This window comes from Squalius cephalus, assembly GCF_949319135.1.
Source record: "Squalius cephalus genome assembly, chromosome: 6".
Lineage (NCBI taxonomy): Eukaryota > Metazoa > Chordata > Actinopteri > Cypriniformes > Leuciscidae > Squalius > Squalius cephalus.
In genome coordinates this window covers 14,968,056-14,987,953 of record NC_137127.1, presented here as the reverse complement: position 1 = coordinate 14,987,953, position 19,898 = coordinate 14,968,056, and the positions used below count along the sequence as shown (strand labels likewise).

The 19,898-nt window shown below is 37.2% G+C and overlaps 1 protein-coding gene across 1 annotated transcript in view; it reads right to left on the bottom strand.

Annotated features, from left to right (window-relative positions):
• tspan9a (tetraspanin 9a) overlaps window positions 1-19,658 on the bottom strand; it is an 87,230-nt gene extending 67,572 nt beyond the window's left edge. Inside the window, exon 1 of the mRNA XM_079873468.1 lies at window positions 19,199-19,658. Coding sequence (XP_079729594.1) covers window positions 19,199-19,552 — 354 coding nt within the window. The 5' untranslated portion in view covers window positions 19,553-19,658. The remainder of the gene's footprint in view (window positions 1-19,198) is intronic.
• Between the last annotated feature and the right edge of the window lie 240 nt (window positions 19,659-19,898).

The window sequence follows — 19,898 nt, the reverse complement described above, 5'->3', positions numbered from 1 at the left end:
TTTAAAATGCCACCACATGCATCTGCCAAATTAATTTATAATGCTGCTCAGGACTCTTTAAACCTTCAGTCGATTCACTTGTATTACATGTGTTTTCAAGGCCGTATTGACATGCTCTTGCTGATTTTTTCTTTTATTCTCCTGTTTACTGAGCTACTTCTTTTTACACAGTATTCTTCACATATTCACTTCACTTATTTACACAGTATGTGTAAAACCGATTCCAGAACTGTTACCATTCAATGCCCTCAAACTACTTTAGGGGTTATCAAACTTGCCAAAGACCTCCAAATAGACCCCTCAAAAGGCACTTTATCCTCTTAAAATATAATGTCAGCTGTATGGTATATTTATGTATAAAAAACATAAATATATATATATATATATATATATATATATATATGAAGAGTTCAGATACAAAAGCCTCTAAGTGCCATCTGAAATTTTCTTTTTGAATGATCATTTTTATCAAGCTTGTATCGTATATTTAAGTTCAATAATTTCACTTAAATGACAATTGACTTAAATATACGAGCTTGATAAAAATGATCATTCAAGAAGAAAATTTCAGATGGCACTTAGAGGCTTTTGCATCTGAACTCTTCATATATATATATATATATATATATATATATATATATATATATACACACACTGTATATATAAGTGTGATATTATAAAGACACAACAACACATCCCAAATTAAATGCACTAACATGTTACCAGAGAGACCAGAGCGGGTTTACTGTTATGACATCGAAGAAAGTACAGAAAAAGGGAAGGTAAATTCATGGCAGGATAAGAACTTGAAGAATATTTTGGATACAGGAGAGATGGTGAGAGCCTGTCAAACTATCGTTACGGGCAAAACAGAGTAGGGGCCATTCACACAGAACGTTTTTTGCAGCTAAAAACATGAGACAGGTTTAGAGATGTGTTTTTTAAAAGTTGAACTAATTTTACCTTGAGCACTACGTTGAACGCTGTGTGGAACATTCTGAACATTTGCTAACTAAACAGCATAGGAGGAAGAGATTTCAAAAAGGCATAAAGAAATAGCAGATGCAGTCACATGTTTTCATGCAGTCAATAAAGCTGGCTTCCACAAAAATGATAGAGACAAGTGTGTAAGGAAATACTGTTTAGTGACAATTCATCAAGTGATTTTTTTTTTTTATTGAAGCATACATTTCTCTATGATGCCATTGTATGTTGCAGCAAAAAATTTGTCTCATTTGTCTCTACTGGAACAAAGATGTCTAGACCAGGCATTCTAAACTTTGTCCCTCGAGGTCCACTTTCCTGTAGAGTTTTGCTGCATCCTAAAGCTTAAAACTGCTGCCTTCGGTGGATGCATTCAAAGGTAGGAAGGCATCAAGGCACGTCCGAATCCAATGTTAGCTTCACTTCTTGTCTCATGAGATACCTTCATCTGATCGATTTTTGAAGACAGCATAGATGTATCCTTCTCCGCCTTGGATATCCCACAATCCTGTGTTTTTTATTGTGTGACAGTTAAGCTAAATAACAAAGATGGTGTCTGAACGTTGTATTTGGTTGTCAGTTTGTGTAAATGTACATGTTTGACCAATATTTTCCACTTTTGATGTCATATTGCAAGAAATTAGTATTATAGTAATTAAATATTTGCTTAGTTATCATCAAAGTTCTCTCTATTTTGTTGTACTTCATTAAACCGTTATGCTGCCACAGAAGTCAGTCCGACTTCTACTGAGTCCACAAAACTGATTTCAGCTGTCTTAGCTTTTGGATGCAGCCTTTATCTCTAACCTTCAAACCATCAAACTCACCTGGTTATAACTTTCCAGCAAATCCTGAAAACCTTGATTAGTTTGCTTATTCCAGTATGTTTAATTGGGGTGGAGCAATTACTCTACAGGAAAGTGGACCTTGAGGGCCAGATTTGAGAACCCCTGGTCTAGAAACCTGATTAGAAGGGGTGTCTCCAGTACATACTATCAGTTATGTAGTGCACAGCACTTCTTCAATTTTATTTATATTCAATCGCTGATTGCTTCAGTCCTGTTGGCTGAGAGATTTCCCTCCCCATATTAAGCACAGTTAAGTGGAAGAAATGTGAATAAAACAATTGAGTATTCCACTTCCTGTGGTCTTAGATTAGACAGAAGCGCTAGAAAAAAAGTGAGATTTCTCTCTTAGGGCTTCAAATGACTGTGTTCAACCAGAAATTCCCTGTAGTGCTGTGCCAAAGCTTTGCCATGCTATTAAAGCGCTGTTGCACTGAAATATTTACAGAGTGGTTGATCGGAGCTCAAAAAGGTATTTCTGTCATCTCACTTCCATATTTCTACATGCTACTAAGAATGTGAGTCAGATTACAGTGTTTGTTACATCTCTTTCTTGCTGGTGAAGCAGTTTAGAGTTGCTATTAGGCTCAATGGTCACTCTGGGAGAGGATCTTTTCCATCATGCGTCAAGGCCGGTGATGAATATGTCAATTGAGCACACGTGAGGCAGCGGGATGACTTTACATCGCATTTGCCCTTTCCTGTAGCCTCTCTAGTTACATCCTGCCCAGCTGTCCACTGATATTTCTGGAGAATGGCATCATAAATTGCTATTGACCCAATTATCCAGGGCCATTTGCCTATGTTAAGGTTGGTGCCTGATGTACTCTCTGACCTTTGCTCACTGGTTATTCATTTGTGGAACTGTAACATCACATAAAGGCGGCTCAAAGGGCAACATGAACAGTCAAAATGCATGATGGACTAAGAGACAATACAATTAATCTCACATTACTTTCATTATATATATATATTTTTTTTTTTTTTTGCATCAAATCAGCATATTAGAATGACAAAATCATGTGACACTGTGATCACATGCGATCTGGATCTGTACTTTGTCTCATTTGCAACCGAAATGTGTCGCTTAGAAGATCTAATGTGAAGACGCATTACAAAGCGCTCATCTAACGTTAAATCATGCCATTTGTATTGACTTGCTGTCTGAGGAAGTTGTCATAGTTGGTTAAAGGAGAAATTGACATTTTTTTGTCAATTTGGAGTGCTGTCAATACAGAGAACAACGACAAAAATCGGTGTTGCCTACACCGTGTTATCCTCTTTTTAAAATTTGCACCCTGTTGACTTCAATGGGGCAATATTTAAACCTGCTTTTAGCCTCTTAACATCCTTGATGTGTCATTACAAGTGCACAGGTCATGTGAGTGATTCCTTCAGAGTGAACACGAGTGAATCTGACTGCAGTAGATGTGAAAGAAATGGATAAAAATGATGTTATTTAAGCCAGCGCAAATACCTGTATTTACATCCTGTTTTCGGTTGAAGTCAAAAGTAGTCGATTGTCGAGTTCACGCGCATAGGTTTAGTTACCTATGATCACGCGGTAGTGACGTGTGACTTATTTGTAACCAAAATGGCTGATGGGTGAAAATTTCGGAGACCGGAGACCGGCCAGCAATCAGTTTCAGATGCAGGTGGCTAGTTATGATTAAGACAACATAAAATGGTTGTTGCAGCAACAGGTGGTGGTTTCTGCAGTTCTGGCGTGTGTTTGTTGTGCTTGACGTGCAGCCTCTGTACCCTTTCATATAGGTATGATTTTAGCTGTGTGGTCTGTTTGCGTTGATTGACTGCGCCTTGATGGCGCAATTCCATCTTTATGTGATCTTTTCTTCTTTTAGGTTGATTTAAGAGGTTTTTATTCTCTGTCTGGCAAGCGGGGCAGACAAACATTTATTGCTGCGGTACCTTCAATGGGCTGGCGGCCGTGTTGGAATGCTGAATATCGGTAAACGCAGTACACACTTTGAGGCCGATTGCTTATGAGTTTGATGCAATTATATATACAAATATATATATAAACCATTAACTGTCCCTTCTCTTTCTCTGTAGTTTCTCAAATGAGAATAATCGTGATTAATAATCGCGATTATAATTTTGAGCAAAATAATCGTGATTATCAGTTTAACCATCGTGCAGCCCTAACCGGTACCTAAGTAACCGGTATGTAATCGGGCCGAATCAAAACGCAGATTTCGGTGCCACTTAAAATGCCTCAGCTGTCGGTTTAAATTTTTGCCCTCTAGTTCTCTGAAACGGACTTAAGAAGCATCATCACCGCATGTGATCGCTAGTTAACCCTTTGACGGGTATGATCGTTCACACCGGTGTGATTAGAACGTTCAGATTGCGTGATCATCAACTTCTAAATTCAAATCTGCATTTGCACGTTGGCTGGGGCTGAGCCAGAGAGAGACTCAGCGCAGCGCTGTTATATATTACACAACTATTCAGTGTTTTCAACCAGATAAGGTTTATTTTAGGTTTCAGACATTTAAATACACAAGTATTAGAAAAACAACATTTATAGTTAGTAAAATACACACTGATGTCTATGGAAGCGGCAATAACAATCCTTTCAATTATAAATGGATGACGTGTTTAGATTGTGTAGGTAACTATAAAATGTACTCTATTCTTCTCACACTTCACCAGACACTTACTTTAATGTATTTCGGGAGAAGTGGATAAATTGACGTGTTGTAGGCCTAAATCTGACAGATTCAATTCTCTGAACTGCGGTGCATACTAAATGGCGCACATTGTGCGTTATAGATCAACTAACATGAACCATGATCATTATAAAGGTTTCTTAAATTAAAAAACACATTCACTTACATGTGTTTAAGAATAAAAATATCAGCCAAGGACTGACTGACTGAAATGTAACGCAACCAATTATTTTCCGCGTCATGTTTAGTGTGAAAAAAGTCGATGTTCCTACAATAACAGACCGGCGTACATCTCATAAATTATTCATTCAAGAACATGCAAATTTACTGCAACAATGGAGCCGTTAACTTGACATACTTTTGAAAATCCAGCCTTCAGTTGATCCTAAGCGCTCATTGCCATAGTTGCAAACATGACGGTGTTCTTATTCCATGAGGGGTTTCACAACTAACGCATTTAACCCTTAATCAGTGTTTGGGGTCAAAATGACCCCAATGGACATTTCCTTCATTTTTTAAAAGTGTTACCTTCATCGCAGGGGCATGAAACTCTGTGACTTTTCCTAAATAATCTATCTAAACATGCACAAAAAAACTGGGCTTGATTTGGTTGTTCTAAAGGTGTGTAAAAAAAAAAGTACCACTTAAGGTGTTTGGGGTCAAAATGACCCCACATTGAAAATGAATGGGAAAATGAAAAAAATGACTTTTTTAAATTTTGTTTGTCAAAAAAATAAAAGTAAATCCATTATAAATCTGAAAATTTTTACAAATAAACCAAGGTCTGGTCCTAGAGCATAAATAAAAAGTAGAACGAACTTTCTATCTCATACACACACACACACACACACGCACACAAACACACACATGTAAGTGACTGCAACAGAGAGCATTTTTACAGAAATTGGCAAATAAAATAAACAAAACTGGCATAAATCTAAAAAAATTTACATTTAAATCAAGGTCTGGTCCTAGAGCATAAACCCAAAGTGGAATGAACTTTCTATCTCATACGCACACACACAAACACACACAAACACACACGTATGTCACTGCAACAGAGAGCATTTTTATAGAAATTGGCAAATAAAATCAACTAAACTGGCATAAATCTGAAAAATGTCACATATGCAACATGGAACAAGCTTGCCGTCCCCCTCACACACACACACACACACACACACACACACACACATACTACAGTCATGTCATAGTGGTGACTTGTAAATGTATGTATAATAATTTGCAAAAGCAAGATAATTCAAAATATATCAGAAAACAACAACAAATTATAACTCTGACAAAACTACATATTTTTTATGTATTTCAAAATGTTTAAATAAATATTCACAAAATATATATCATAAAGTTGTGAGGAGAAGTTTAAGCATCAAGAAAAATGAAGTGAAAATGAATGAGTCTCTATGGCCCTCTATTGGATATATGTGGTCATTGCAATTTCTTTCTTTAATTATAATTTCTAAAGTTTTTCCACAAACCAGCAGATGTCAGTATTCTATCCCTAACACATAGAGCAATGTCCAAAAACTATTTAGATTTAATTAAGATCATCATTTAAGTGATTTTTTCTTTAAAATATCTTTTTTCATGAGCCAGTTTATGGCCTAGTTATGTAATTGTGCAGTAAATAGTTAAAAAACTTCAAAATTTCCACAAAAACACAGCATAAATGTATAGTTGAGAAGTAAATAAAAAAAATGATATATAGTTTTCCATATAAAAATTTATATTTCCTTATGTAATCGCTCTTTAAAGGTTTGGGGTCATTTTGACCACAAACACTTTAAGTGTTATCCTTTTTTAACAGTGATTAAGGGTTAAAGTGATGCGTTCTAAAATAATGCTCACCTTGTGCAGGACATGCAATAAGTCAGGATAGGTGTCGTGTTTTGCCAGAAAAAGTAAAAAAATTAAAGAATTGCTGAAATGTAAAGCTAGTTTGTAGCATACCAAGAATACAGACTACTTTGCTATTATTAGTACTGTAGTGTTATTTAGTGTTAAATTATTGTATTTGGGTTAGGTGGCTTAGGTTTTATTGTGAATTTGTTATGTATGTTTTTTTGTGTTTTGTATTTAGACTAATATTTATATATTTACTTTAAAATTCTAATATATTACATTTTAAGATTTAAAAAAAATTTGTTTATGTCATTCACCATCGTTTTGAGGCTCTTTTTTTTTAAAAGTATCGGTTCAGGCACAGTTATCGAAAAAAACCCAAACGATACCCAACCCTAATGGTGAAAATAACATCATGCAATAAATGATGAAAAGTACAGTCAGCAAAGTTCTGCTAACTACTTCACTCTAAGAGCAAATTAAGCTGCATTTGATGCTTCTGTTAATCAACTGGCCATTGTTCTTTTTTACTCCATACATTTTTCAACATCATTAAATCTTTATGGAGGATGAGCATTCTACCAGAAACTTACAAACACACCTTCCCTGTCTAATCAAATGAGATCAGTCACTTGGAGAGGATGTGTCATTTATAGCTTGCAGCAAATTGTTTTCTAATAAAGAATGATTTATGGGAGTATGAAACAACTTTATGACAAAATGATAAAACGAATTGAGTGAATTCTGTCATTCTGATCAGTTAATTACTGAAATGGCCACCTGTTTCCTTTAAAACACAAAAGTGCTTTCCTGCTGTGTCATTTCAATTGAGCAAACCGCAATAAATTAAAAGGGAACAAGAAGATCCAGTGTTTTCTCAATTATGCTGTGCTGATAGTTGAGACTTTAAACCACAGTTACAGCCTGAAAAGTCTTTTCAGAGACCTCTCAGAAAAAAAGCACTGGCCAAAAAGACTATCATAGGCAGTGAGCGGTTATTATCGACATAGAATAACAATGTTGGAGGTCAAAGTTTCCAAAGAGACCAAAGAGAAATATTCACAAATCTTTTCAAGCGTACAGGCAATGAGATGCAAATTTCTTCCACTGTGTGAAAATGTTTTCAAGACTCATGATTATGTGGGTGTCAAGTAGTACAGAGGTCACGTTCCAAACTAACTTGAGTGTGAGCTCATTCGTGGGTTTGAGTTCCCATATTAGCTTATGAAACGATCCACCTCAAGCTGCTCTTTCTTGGCACTCGCCAGGTCGTGTCTGTAATCCAAGCAGAATCATATTTTATGCACACCTGGTTGCTTTTAAAAGTCAAATACGAGCAATTGCAGCATCTGTTTGGAGGAAGAGAGCGTTTTCAATCAATTAATTCTACAGTTAAATATGTGGCATCTGTCTTATTTGCAGTAAACCTACAGTATATGATCAATCGTTTGTGGGTTAAAGAAAACCCCTGGATACGGATTCAAAGTAATGGACAACAAATTGTTAAATGAGATCTCACTATATGCTCTCACTATATCTGTTTTAGATGCTGCGGTCGACCTCGGGCTCCTCTAGCCCTGTAAGACCCACGGTTGCAAATTTACAACATCGCTTTTAACAATTCAGAAAAAATGCCTGCAAATGTTTTTTTCTCTCAAAACCACATTTACATAGTTAATGGGTCCTGTTGTTTGTCCTCACAATGCTATTGGATAGAAGAAGTGTTTATAGGTCCGGTCATCTGGCTATGAACTCACTCTACCTGCAAACTTACCGCTGAGCTCATCTTATTTTTTTGCATGACTGGATTTGTCAGGATTAAAGTAAGTAAAATTGCTTAAATATTTTTTGGGGTGTTTATTATAATGTCTAGAACATGTACATATTTAGTTATTTTGGAAAACTTTCATCAAATTTGATTTAGAGCTTGTTATGTCTATGTTGTAATTCGACAACGTTGGGTCAGATTGGTAGTCAAAATAGCCTGTGCACCTTACACATTACATAAGGACACTGCACTTTTCAAATGATCACAAATTGAAAAAAAAAATGTAGTAGAAATGTAGTGATTCATTGTAACTAAGCTCTAAATGTGTTTTTCTGTTAATTGTTTTACTTAGTTTATCTTCGACCATTATTAAACATGAATAAATTGTATGGGATATTTGAAACTTCAGCATCTATAGCAGTATTTGAAACTCCCTGTATCTTTGTAGTTTTTTGTTTGTTTTTTAACTTCTAAATGATCCTGAGCCATTTTTTCTCAGTGTTGCCCAAGCAGCAGTTAGTAGCATTAGGAGATAGAAAAACAGATTCTGAATGTTCTGGAATTCTTGGGATGCCTGTTGCATTGTCCAGGGACAGGTGCGAATGGTCTTGAATGTGAACCTGTAAGTGCTCTGGGGGGATGCATGTGTTCCTTTAGTATGATAAGTAGAGAACATAATAGGCTGCAATAGACAGTATTGTTTGAATGTATTGAAATGTTGATTATCACTTCATTGAAATTATAATACTTATGGGCATGCTAATGGAAATACTTAGATTTCTACCCACATGGTCTACCACCCTGTCTATTCTTTCAGTTTATCTACTACAATGTAAGACCCATATGTATTATTCACATATTTAATGTTCACATATCTAATGTTAATTGTTCACATTATTTTTTAAATTTTTCCATTTCAGAATGCCACCAGCGCAGAAAGGTCTTTTATGATGGATACACAAACACACTGTGTAGCAAGTGCAATGTTCGCCTGTGCTTAACAGATGAAAATAACTGTTTTAGGGACTATCACTGCAAGTGAACACAGACTGCCTTCAAACCACAGTTTTTTGTTTGTTTTTTTTACGAAAAGTTTTGTAAATATTTTTTTCCAATATTTTTTATTAATAAATGCTTATTCATAAAACTATGATTGTTGTATGGTTATTACTCATGATATATACTGTTATGGGGCTAAGTAAGCAATCAACCCTGCAAATGAATGCTTAAATGTTCTGTATATCTGTTCAGACAAAGTGAGTACAAACACAGAAGTTCTGCTCCCAACAATGCCCAACGTTGCAAATTTACAACATTTTCCTAAAAACTTACTAAAACGTAAAAAATCTGAAAACTCTTTCATTTCTACATCAGAGGCCTCCTAAAACAATATCTGGGAGGTCAAAAAAAAATTTGCTAATTTTTTTCTATATTTGGGTCTTACAGGGCTAGAGAGAGTAGCGGCTGAAAAACACATACAATTCCATCATTTGTGAAAAGCAGAGCTATTCAAAACCATAATGTTGCTTTATGCAGGGCTTTATTGATTGAGCATAATTTCGACTTAGAGTGAAATGACAAGACAGCGGGATGCCTATGCATTGATTAGGATGTACAAGGTCAGAAAAAAAAAAAAAAAACACAGCTCAGAAAATGTAGCCGAATTTAGATTTTCAACGTTTTTTAGGGCCGCTGCACTCTATTCAAGCACAATTCACTGCATATGCAAACATTCAGCTTTTAATTAAAATATAGAATAATTTGAGACATCTGGAAGATTCAGCCTTGGGACTTCCTGAGAGTTATTTTGATTGACGTGAGCTGTAAAGTGGGGAAGATTAAGCAAGACGGCAGCTTACCATCTAATAGAATTATCCCACTTATAATAATCATGAACGTAGAGCGATGATTCATGCCAGGTCATTTTTAACCTCCCAGATCACGTTTGATTTAACTTCATTCCGAACGCACCCTGATCAGGAGGTGAAATATAACATGGAAGGTTAATAAAACTAAACAATATGACCACAATAATGATTTGGCCATTCATATAGTCTTCATTACTCAAGGCTGACACCACGGTGTCTGGCGTTCACAGTGTGGTTGGAGAGGGCCCATATCCACGCTGAGCTTGGAGTCTATTCTCATTCTGACAGTGACAACAACCCACTCCAGAATGCACACAGAATGGTCCTTATCAAAAAGCTGTGCAAAAACCTGTCTACTGAATGCATGATGCCCCAGGGAGTCAAAACAGACTGCCGTGGGTTGAATCTGAGATTTTTTTTTATGTGAAAAATAAAGGATCCAAACACAAAATCGTATTCAGGCCTTTGATGTTTTGGTAGGAATGCAATCACAGCTACAGTAATAGATCTAATTGAGATTTTTGCTCAAGGGACACAGAGTGAAGATTCCGATAACGACAGCATGAGCCTTCTGGGTGACCTTATGGTGGAGGAGATGCTGGAGGTTCTTGACTGAATGGAAGGCTTTACACAGCCGCTTTGGGTCATTTGAGAAAATCAGGGGCAATTCAGAATTGAACTGAGAATGCTTTTTTAAAATTCAGACTCAATTCTTGAATTTGAATTGTGGTAAAGTAGCTTCAATTCAAATTTGAATGTGAAAAAGTGGAATTAAAATGAACAAAAAAAAAATTGCAACTAAATTTTAACTATAAAAGCATACGAACTTTAACCCTGAAATGCATGAATGTCAACCATTATTACATAGTCGGGTCTTTAGCGATCCAAATCTATATCTAACACAGTTGGATCTCTACGTGCTGTGATAATATAAAACTCTCCTGATATTAGAGTAACAATTGCTGAAGAATAAAATAAATTATATTTTGTTACTTTTTGGAGCTTGGAAGGGTTCAGTTTGAGCACATGTTTTATACCATCATCACTGTCATCATCAGAGCTCATTTCCCAGTACATTCAGCATCTGGCTCATATTCGCGATCTTAAACATATTCTCAAAACTATCATTTTTAACATCTTCAAAATCAATATTTTGACCGCTTACAGCTTCTTCAACATATCCACCATCAAGTGACAGTGACACTAATATTTGATTGCGTTCAGGACTTGCTCTGCACTACATCTCTGAGCCATTTCAAGTTTTGCTGATGATACTTCCTATTCTTTTGTTTTCTGCCTGCGATAACTATGAGTGAAACGTCACTTCATCATTGTGTATCAGACACTGCCACCTTGTGGGATAAAGGTGAATTGTACTTATTCAGTCATAAAAGATTCAATTATTGTTGCGAAGAAAATAAAATACACGCCTCTGCTCGTTAGCAACCCTATACGATTTTTACAAAAAAAAAAAATTATTTTATCCTTTTATATATTTTTTTCTTGTTAAATTGTTTATAATGAATTAATTGAGATATACTAAGAAGGTTGATGTCTAACTTTAAAAAATGAATGAGGAGGAGGGTAGTGAATGATATCCTGGGTAACTAAGACCCGAGATATGCATTTAAAAATTAATTGTTGGCTTCACAAGACATGTTCGGAAAAAAAAAAAATAATTTTAACGCCTTGAAGTTTTAAGGTTTACAGACATACAACAAATAGAAAACCGATAAAAAATTAGAATGAGAGATTGAACAATAAAATGATCGATTGAAAGATAGACCCATATAATGATCGATAAATGATACAATGATAGATAAAATGCAATAAAAGATAGATAGACAGACCTGGCATTTCAATTTAAACTCCAAGTTAACTTCCTGTTAGGTGTGGACAATTTAAATTCATATTAATATTCATCAATTAAAAAGGGAGAACTTTTCATTCTGAATTTCTCACAACCCTGTCAAAAATGCAGTTCTCCAGTTGCTGATGCCCCATTAAGTATCCAATTTCCTGTTAATTAAACAGAACAACAGTAACCAAGACAAGCTCTGGTGTCATATCCCAGCACCAGGTGAAAAGTGCAAGCTGGGAGAGTCAGGAACGATCTGACATGTTGGCATCGATTTCCTGCATAATTTGCTTGCAGGTGACAGGGAAAGTGCTGACAGGGGCATGCTACTCTTGCAATCTGCATTCATTTACAGGTTAGGTGAAGATTAGCATTGATTCATCTGCCATGGGTTGAGCTGGGGGTGGGATGGTGAAAGTTTCCCCACTCAGGAATGATCTATGAAAGACTAAATCAAGAATGACTTTGAAGGAACCATTTCAAACCACTTCATAGTCACATGGCATAATGATGATAGTTTCAGCTACCTCCAAAACCAACATGCAGAAATCTACCCAACAGCTTGTGAGATGTGATATTACCCCACAGTAAAATGGAGTACGGTCAGTTAATTTCAATAAATTGCAAATGAATGCATACAAAGATATTAAACAGCCTCATTCTGAGCAGCGGGCTGCAGCTTTGCCTTTCATTTCAACTGGTTTGTGGTCCTCAGAGGTGCAATGATGTCATTATCAGAAAATGCTTCTTGATGAGCCATGACATCTTCCATATGACTTTGTCTTTGCTGCTAAAATCATCTTGTTCAAATGGAGGGCTGCTTCTCAGGCTTTTTTTTTTTTTTTTTTTTTTTTTCAGGAAAAAAAATAGGCTAAATTAATATTAGATTCAAAGTGCTATGCTGCACATTTAATCCTGCTATTTTTAGCATTTTATAAAAGTCAATAAGTGTGCTCTCCTTCCAACACACATTTGGTGCTCCGCAGAGCTTTCCATGTGTCCTGAATGAGCATCCATGAGGTAACTGCACTAACACTGAAGGAGTATTGTGATGGTGTCTGATTTTTATCAAATAAAAAGATATGCCAAAAGTGTCATTATAATGAGATGCTATATTGTCCTCCATACACAGACTATAATATAGCAAATATATTAAAGGGTTAGTTCACCCAAAAATGTAAATTCTGTCATTAATTACTCACCCTCATGTTGTTCCAAACCCGTAAGACCTTCGTTCATCTTCGGAACACAAATGAAGATATTTTCGATGTAATCTGAGAGCTTTCTGACCCCTCCATAGACAGCAACGCAACAACCACTTTCACACCCCAGAAAGGTAGTAAAGACATAGTTAAAATAGTACATGTGACTGCAGTGATTCAACCTTAATGTTATGAAGCGACGAAAATACTTTTTTGAGTACAAAAAACAAACAAAAATAAGTACAAATTGAAGAATTTCTTCTCTTCTGTGTCAGTCTCCTATGCTGTTTATGTTGTAACCACAGTGCAGCGTTTCCGGCTTCTACATCAGAACGCAGACGCTGTTCACGTGAGCACCACGACTGTTGCGTCCAATACAAAGCCGGCGTTCTGATGTCTTCATTTGTGTTTCGAAGATGAACGAAGGTCTTACGGGTTTGGAACGACACGAGGGTGGGTAATTAATGACAGAATTTTTATTTGGGGGTGAACTAACCCTTTAAAGAGATCGTTTGCACTTGCCTGACACATTTCACACATTACAAACAGGCATAACAAAAAAATCTCACCTTCTTCACCCTTTGGGAGATAATGATTGTATTTTAAGTAGGGCTGCCAATTCATTTAAGTATTAATCAGTTACACAAAATGCTGATGAACTGACTTGCAACCAAAATCTTGGTGTTGCATGCTCTAGCAATTGAGAAACAGAAACACCTAAATATAATAAAGACAAAAAGTGATATGGAAGTCATTATTGTTTGTTTAATTTCAGCGTCATTTAACAAATGCCTATCATGGCACACATGCCACAGAATGATTAAATGCATTTTTTTTTTACACATTTAATTTTGTTTATTATCATTATACGCCTATATGTATTTTTACATATTTTTGAAATTCAAAAAAAAAAAAAAGAAAAAAAAAGGAGTTCAATGGAAAGCCCAGTCTTTGAAACTTGCAGATGGATACATAACATGACAAAATACCCAACAGAAGCCTGTGCCAAATTGTTATATCAGCTACTGATAAGTGTTAAATTCAACAAATCAGAGAGGACACCTAGACTAACCTATTCTTGCATAATTAATATTCATGAGCCACGCCCCCACCCATCACCCATTTGTTTCTGTTTTTCAAATAACATGATGCTTATGGTACAAGACACTGACAAAACAGTAAGTCCCATTCAGCACTTACTTAATTCCTGCATTACATGACACTTCAGCAGGATTACAACAGCTAATAAAACGCTGAAAGAAAGTGCTGAATGCCCTAGGCTATATTTCTAAAAACACAATTCATCAAGGTCTTAAAAAAGAACAGTTAAGATTTTGACAGATAGGTCTGTGTTTCTATGGTTGCCTTCGATATGCCCTGTACAGCTCTTTGATTTATTTTTGTACAGGTAAAGTTATTTCCTCATGGGGGTAGACAGGAGAGAGGAAAAAAATGACAAATTAATCAAATGAAATGTCTCTCAAGGTGTTATGGAGATATGAGAACATATATTGCCCTTGGGTTAGGGTGACTTTATTTTTAATTGGGCCATGAGCCGCTATGAATCAGAGGCAGAAGTGAAAGGGCATATTCTGACCCGCTCTGTTTCTGAGAATTGGCTCAAACTCTTAAAATGAAGGCCACAATGCCTACAGCCTCAAGTCCACTACTGAACAGGCCTTTATCAGATCACTACCTCTGGGCTTCAGGCCAAGTGGATGGTTAAGCAATTCATGTATCTCTGGAAGTAAAAAAATAAATAAAAAAAAAAAAAAAAAAATAAGGTACAAATAAAGAGAAAACTAGACCATTAACAGTCACAATAGCTTTAATTCTAATGTATTTAAGTAATGTAAGGTTGTGCAGAACTAATTCTATATAAAGATTCTTAACCACTTCACAATGTCATGCCCCCTGTAAAGAAAAACATTTCCAACTGATCCAACGAGATCCCGGAGCTAATGAACCCTTCCAGGAGACACAGGAGGCAATATGGTACAGGAAATCGAAGGGTCTAGATGCACTTATTGAGAGCATTTCCCCCAGATACGCAGAAAACTAAGCAGCTAAGTAAATTATGTTAAGGAAAGAATGTGGTAAACAAGTATATCAGATGCTCAAATTGGGACTAATTACAAATCTGTCGCATCCAATTCGCATTAAATTCGCAGTGCAGACAAATACCAAAAGAAATAAGCAAACAGTTCTAAGTGAAAAGGACAATACTGTGGTGACGATCGACAAAAGTGGTTTATTATTTGTTCAAACGGTGAACTCCTTGTCGTGGTAGTTGCCACAATACAATCGTCTTTGTGTAGAACTCATTTGCTGTTTTTTCTTCACAAAGTGTGTAAACATTGCAGTTTGTTAGCAGTGTTAAGTTTCATGTTTAACCCAGAAAATTAGCAAATTGGGGCTTAGCCTGATTTGTATTTATTTATTTATTTATTTTTAATTTTATAATTCATTGAGAATTTTTGGTCACACTTTAGATTAAGGTCCAATTCGCACTATTAACTAATTATTGACCATGATTTTTGCCTCAATAAACTCCTAATTACTGCTTATTCATAGTTAGAATGGTTGTTGTTAAGTTTAGGTATTGGGTAGGATTAAGGGATGAGAATATGGTCATGCAGAATAAGGCATTAATATGTGTTTTATAGTACTAATAAACAGCCAATATCCTAGTAGTATGCATGCAAATAAGCAACAAATGTGGATGGATGGATGGATAGATAGATAGATGGACAGATAGAAAGATTTCTCAGAATAAAAGGTGCAGATTAACACACTTGCCAGGAGAAAGTGTTGAAGGTAAATAAAACAGACTTATGAAAGCTTGCTAAAACAAAGAAAATCCTGCTGGAAAGAGAGATTAAAGCTCTTAAATGGATTTCACGCAGAAGAGAGGAAATAAAAGAATGAATGAGATAAAGAAAAAATAGATTTGCTACCCTCGATGGAAGATCTGGAGGAAAACAGACATTCGCTAGTAGGGGGGGGTGGAGGGTGAGTGTAACTGCCGCAGTGTAGACCTCCACTCTACTGCTCATTTGTTCGACAACACACACCTTTTCCTTTCCAAAGTACCCTGAGACTGCCACTCACTTTGTGAGCTTTGAAGAAGCACCCACCGACACCAACATTTCAAACTCCAAAATGTCAACCTAGGTGATTAAATCGACAGACATCCTAATCTTCTGTTACCTTGGACCAAATGGGAGATAAATCCCCTGCAATCCCTGGAGTGAAACTCAGAAACTGCAAAGAGGCGCAGCAGCTTTGATAAGGAGCAGCACGCCTTTGGAGCAAACTGCTGAGGTGGCAGTATTGTTTGAATAAGAATATGTTTGATGTCATATGATAATTGTGGTGAAATGAGGCAGTGCATTCAGTCTTTTACAAAGGATGTTGTGGGGCATCCTGATGCAATGCTTTAGCCAGCCGTAAGACGGTAACAGGATAGGAGAAGGACAAAAAAAAAAAAAAAACAGCACAGAGTCACTGAAATATTCCTGTGAAATATGGTTCAGCATGATTCGAATGATATAGACAAATTACATCAGCTCACAAGAAATAAATGAGGTTGTAATGAATCTGGTGAGCTTATCTGAATCTGAGAGGCTGATGGCGTTATGAGAAGGTACATGTAGCCCAATCAAAAATAACCAATCGATATTCATTAACAATTAAATGATGTAATGAAAGCTGATGCAATTTTTTGCAAAAATACTTTATCACAGCTTAATGTTCAGAGGTACCAATATAAATGGTGGGACTGAATGTTTGGGGCATGTTGCTGAGGGTCCTCCGAAAAAATCATTTTAAAAACGCAATCGTTTTTTAAAGCATTGGAAATCTATTGTGAAATGTGTTTAACAAAATGGTAACAAAAACAAACAAAAAACAATAAAATAATATTAATAAGTTAAATATAAATTAAATATAAATATATTAAAGATACATATATTTATACAAAATATGTACAATAACAACACACTATGTATTACATTGCAAACAGCAACAGTTCAAAACTGACTAAATGACTAAATGTAAATTGAAAAGACAAGTATACAGCAGTTTCTTGTCAAGTAGTATTTGTGACATTCCAATTGGTGCCACTAGGGCAAATTATGAAGCATTTCTCATAAATAAAATAAAAAAGTAGTGGGTCATATAGACATGGTGAGCACTGACCCATTACAGAATCAGGAACACAGCATGGTGTAACAAAGCTCACCACTAAATGCTCTAATCTGTGCTGAAGCTGTCCAGCTCGAACCAAGCTAATCCACCTAAGAAAGACAAGCCAGATGGTCACAAGCAACTGCTGAAGTCCTGTACAGGAGCCTGATGACACGTCTGAGGTTCATGCTTCTATTTATCTAGTGCCTTGAGTTACAACCGTAAGCTCTGTGAAGAGGCAGCAGGCGGCAGCACCTGGTTCTCTAAAGCGGATGGACTGACAGGCTTCGGCATTCCACAGAATGGTAACCTTGCAATTCCTGGAGCACCAAAGCACGAGGAGCGTGGTCACAGGGGTGTCATGATACAGAGTCACACTCTCCTATGGAGATCACCAAGCTTCGATCGCCATCACTCTCTGAGGAATGTCGTAACTCTAAATCACACTCACACGCTGGTAACTGCACACGCATAGTTCAAGGACTTTGACTGCTGCCCATGTTGGAACGACCTCATGGGACTCAATTCAGGTCGTGTGAGGAATCATTAAAAGAAAATTACCACCAGAACATCTAAATTATCTCTCAGCAGGAGCTGCATCACCAGAGGACAAGGTGGTTTTCGCTGCAACTACTCATGCGCACAGACACACAGAACTAACCTATAGCCCTTGTTTTTTAAAGAGCAAGATATTTCAAGATCTTTCTGACAGTGTCATATCAAAGCTCACAACCCTTGACCACAATCCCACAGCTACAGACTGGGTTAATGCCCCGCTGAACTGCGAAAGCACCCATGGGGGTGTCACTCTGGGTTAATCTCTGGTGAAAAAAGATCACACAAGCATCATGATAAACAACTTTATTACCTGCCCTTCGACACTGCCACATGTTGTTCTCCTTTGCACACACACCTTTTAGACTTATACCTCTACCAAGATCAAAACAAGTCTCAGGACTCTGGTAACGTGACGGGCTACCCGTCCTGTACTACATTTCACAACTTAGCTGGATTTTACTGAAGCTCTGTATTTAGTCTCACATTTCTTTTTGCTGTCATAGACAGAGAGGTGGATAGATGAGGGAAGTATTTTATGCAGTGTCAGACTTCAGACCTCTAATAGTGCCCCAGATGTGCCCCAGATATTACTTTCTGAGAGTACGAGTGCGAGGCGAACCTTGTTAGCTTACGCGATTAACGTTTATGCATGAGTGCCTCTGCACAAAAGACTTAGCCTAATGTCCTCCACACACTCTCCCCCATCAGCTTTTAATCCACTACCTCCATCGTTCTGAGATATGCTTCACAAAAACATGCCCTTTTCAAACTGACTGACCATCCTCATAAATCAACAGTAAGCCATATAATACCAAAAATGAATAAAATGCATGAGCAAAATTAAACATAAACACCGTAAATTGAGTGTTCATTGAAGCAATACAAATCTAAATGCATTTAACTGAATAAATTGAAGACAAATCTCTCTCACTTCAGTTCCCAACAAACTTCACAGTTGTTAAGAGTTTTAATTGAACGTGATTAAAGAGAAAACATGGACTGTTTTCTAACGATCCTTGTGTAAACATCACAGCAACTCATCAAAGCAAGTCGCAAGCTAAACCCATTCTAGGAGTGTGGCACAGTTTTCCCAGGGTGCCCCAGGAGACTCAAAGGCAGCCAGAAATAGTAGCGAGTACGTAAATGAGAGCATGGCTAGCCTGACGTAACATTGGAAAAACACATGACAGAAAAGTCCCAGTACCGGCATGGGGCACTCTGAGGAGCATGCACCATGACATCTCTAATGTATATTTGTTGCCATCAGAGAACAAGTAACAGAATTCTGACCATCAAGCGGCCGCAAATTTTCAGTACCTCACTACCTGTAAAGGAAGAACAGAGCAGAAGAAAATTCAAAGCGTGACTTACCCAGAAGATGAGGTTGAAGACAAACATCATGTATTTCAGACAGCACAGGCAGCCTCTGGCCATGTTGCACTTCTTGAACTCTAGAAGGAACACAAAGGATAGATCCAGATAAAAGACCACGTATTTGCTGCCTTTAGGAGCCTTGTACTTATTACTGCTTTTGTCGTCGCCAGCCGCCCCGCTCTGAGCAGCAGTTTGCGCACGTGGGCCAGTGGACCCGTAAAAGGCGCCGGCGGTAAAGCCTCGTCCTCCAAACGGCAGCCCGGAGGTGGAGGCTTGGGCAAAGTCTGAGTCGTGGCTGTCCACTGAGGGGCTACGGTGGATGGCGGATTCCTCGCTACTTGACTTCTCCATGCTCTGGAACGGAAGCCGCGTTCTTTATTTCATTCTCTAGCATGTCTCTTGGAATAGCCCTTGAGCAGAACTTGAACTTGTGCTCTAGTGCTCCAAAAATACTAGTCTTTCTTTTTCACACAAAAGATCAGGATTAGGTCAATCAGACAGTGGCTTTGCAAAATCGCTTTAGTGGCAGCTTGCACCGTAGCCTTGCTGTAATATCCAGAAGCATTACTCCCACGAGCAGGTGCACGTTGAGTGTAACTGAAGTTTAAGCAGTATTCCTTCACCCTACACCCCTCTTTACCCCTCTAAAAGAGTGTCCACCCCCAGCCCAAGCAATGTCCGGCTTGGTTCAGCTGCT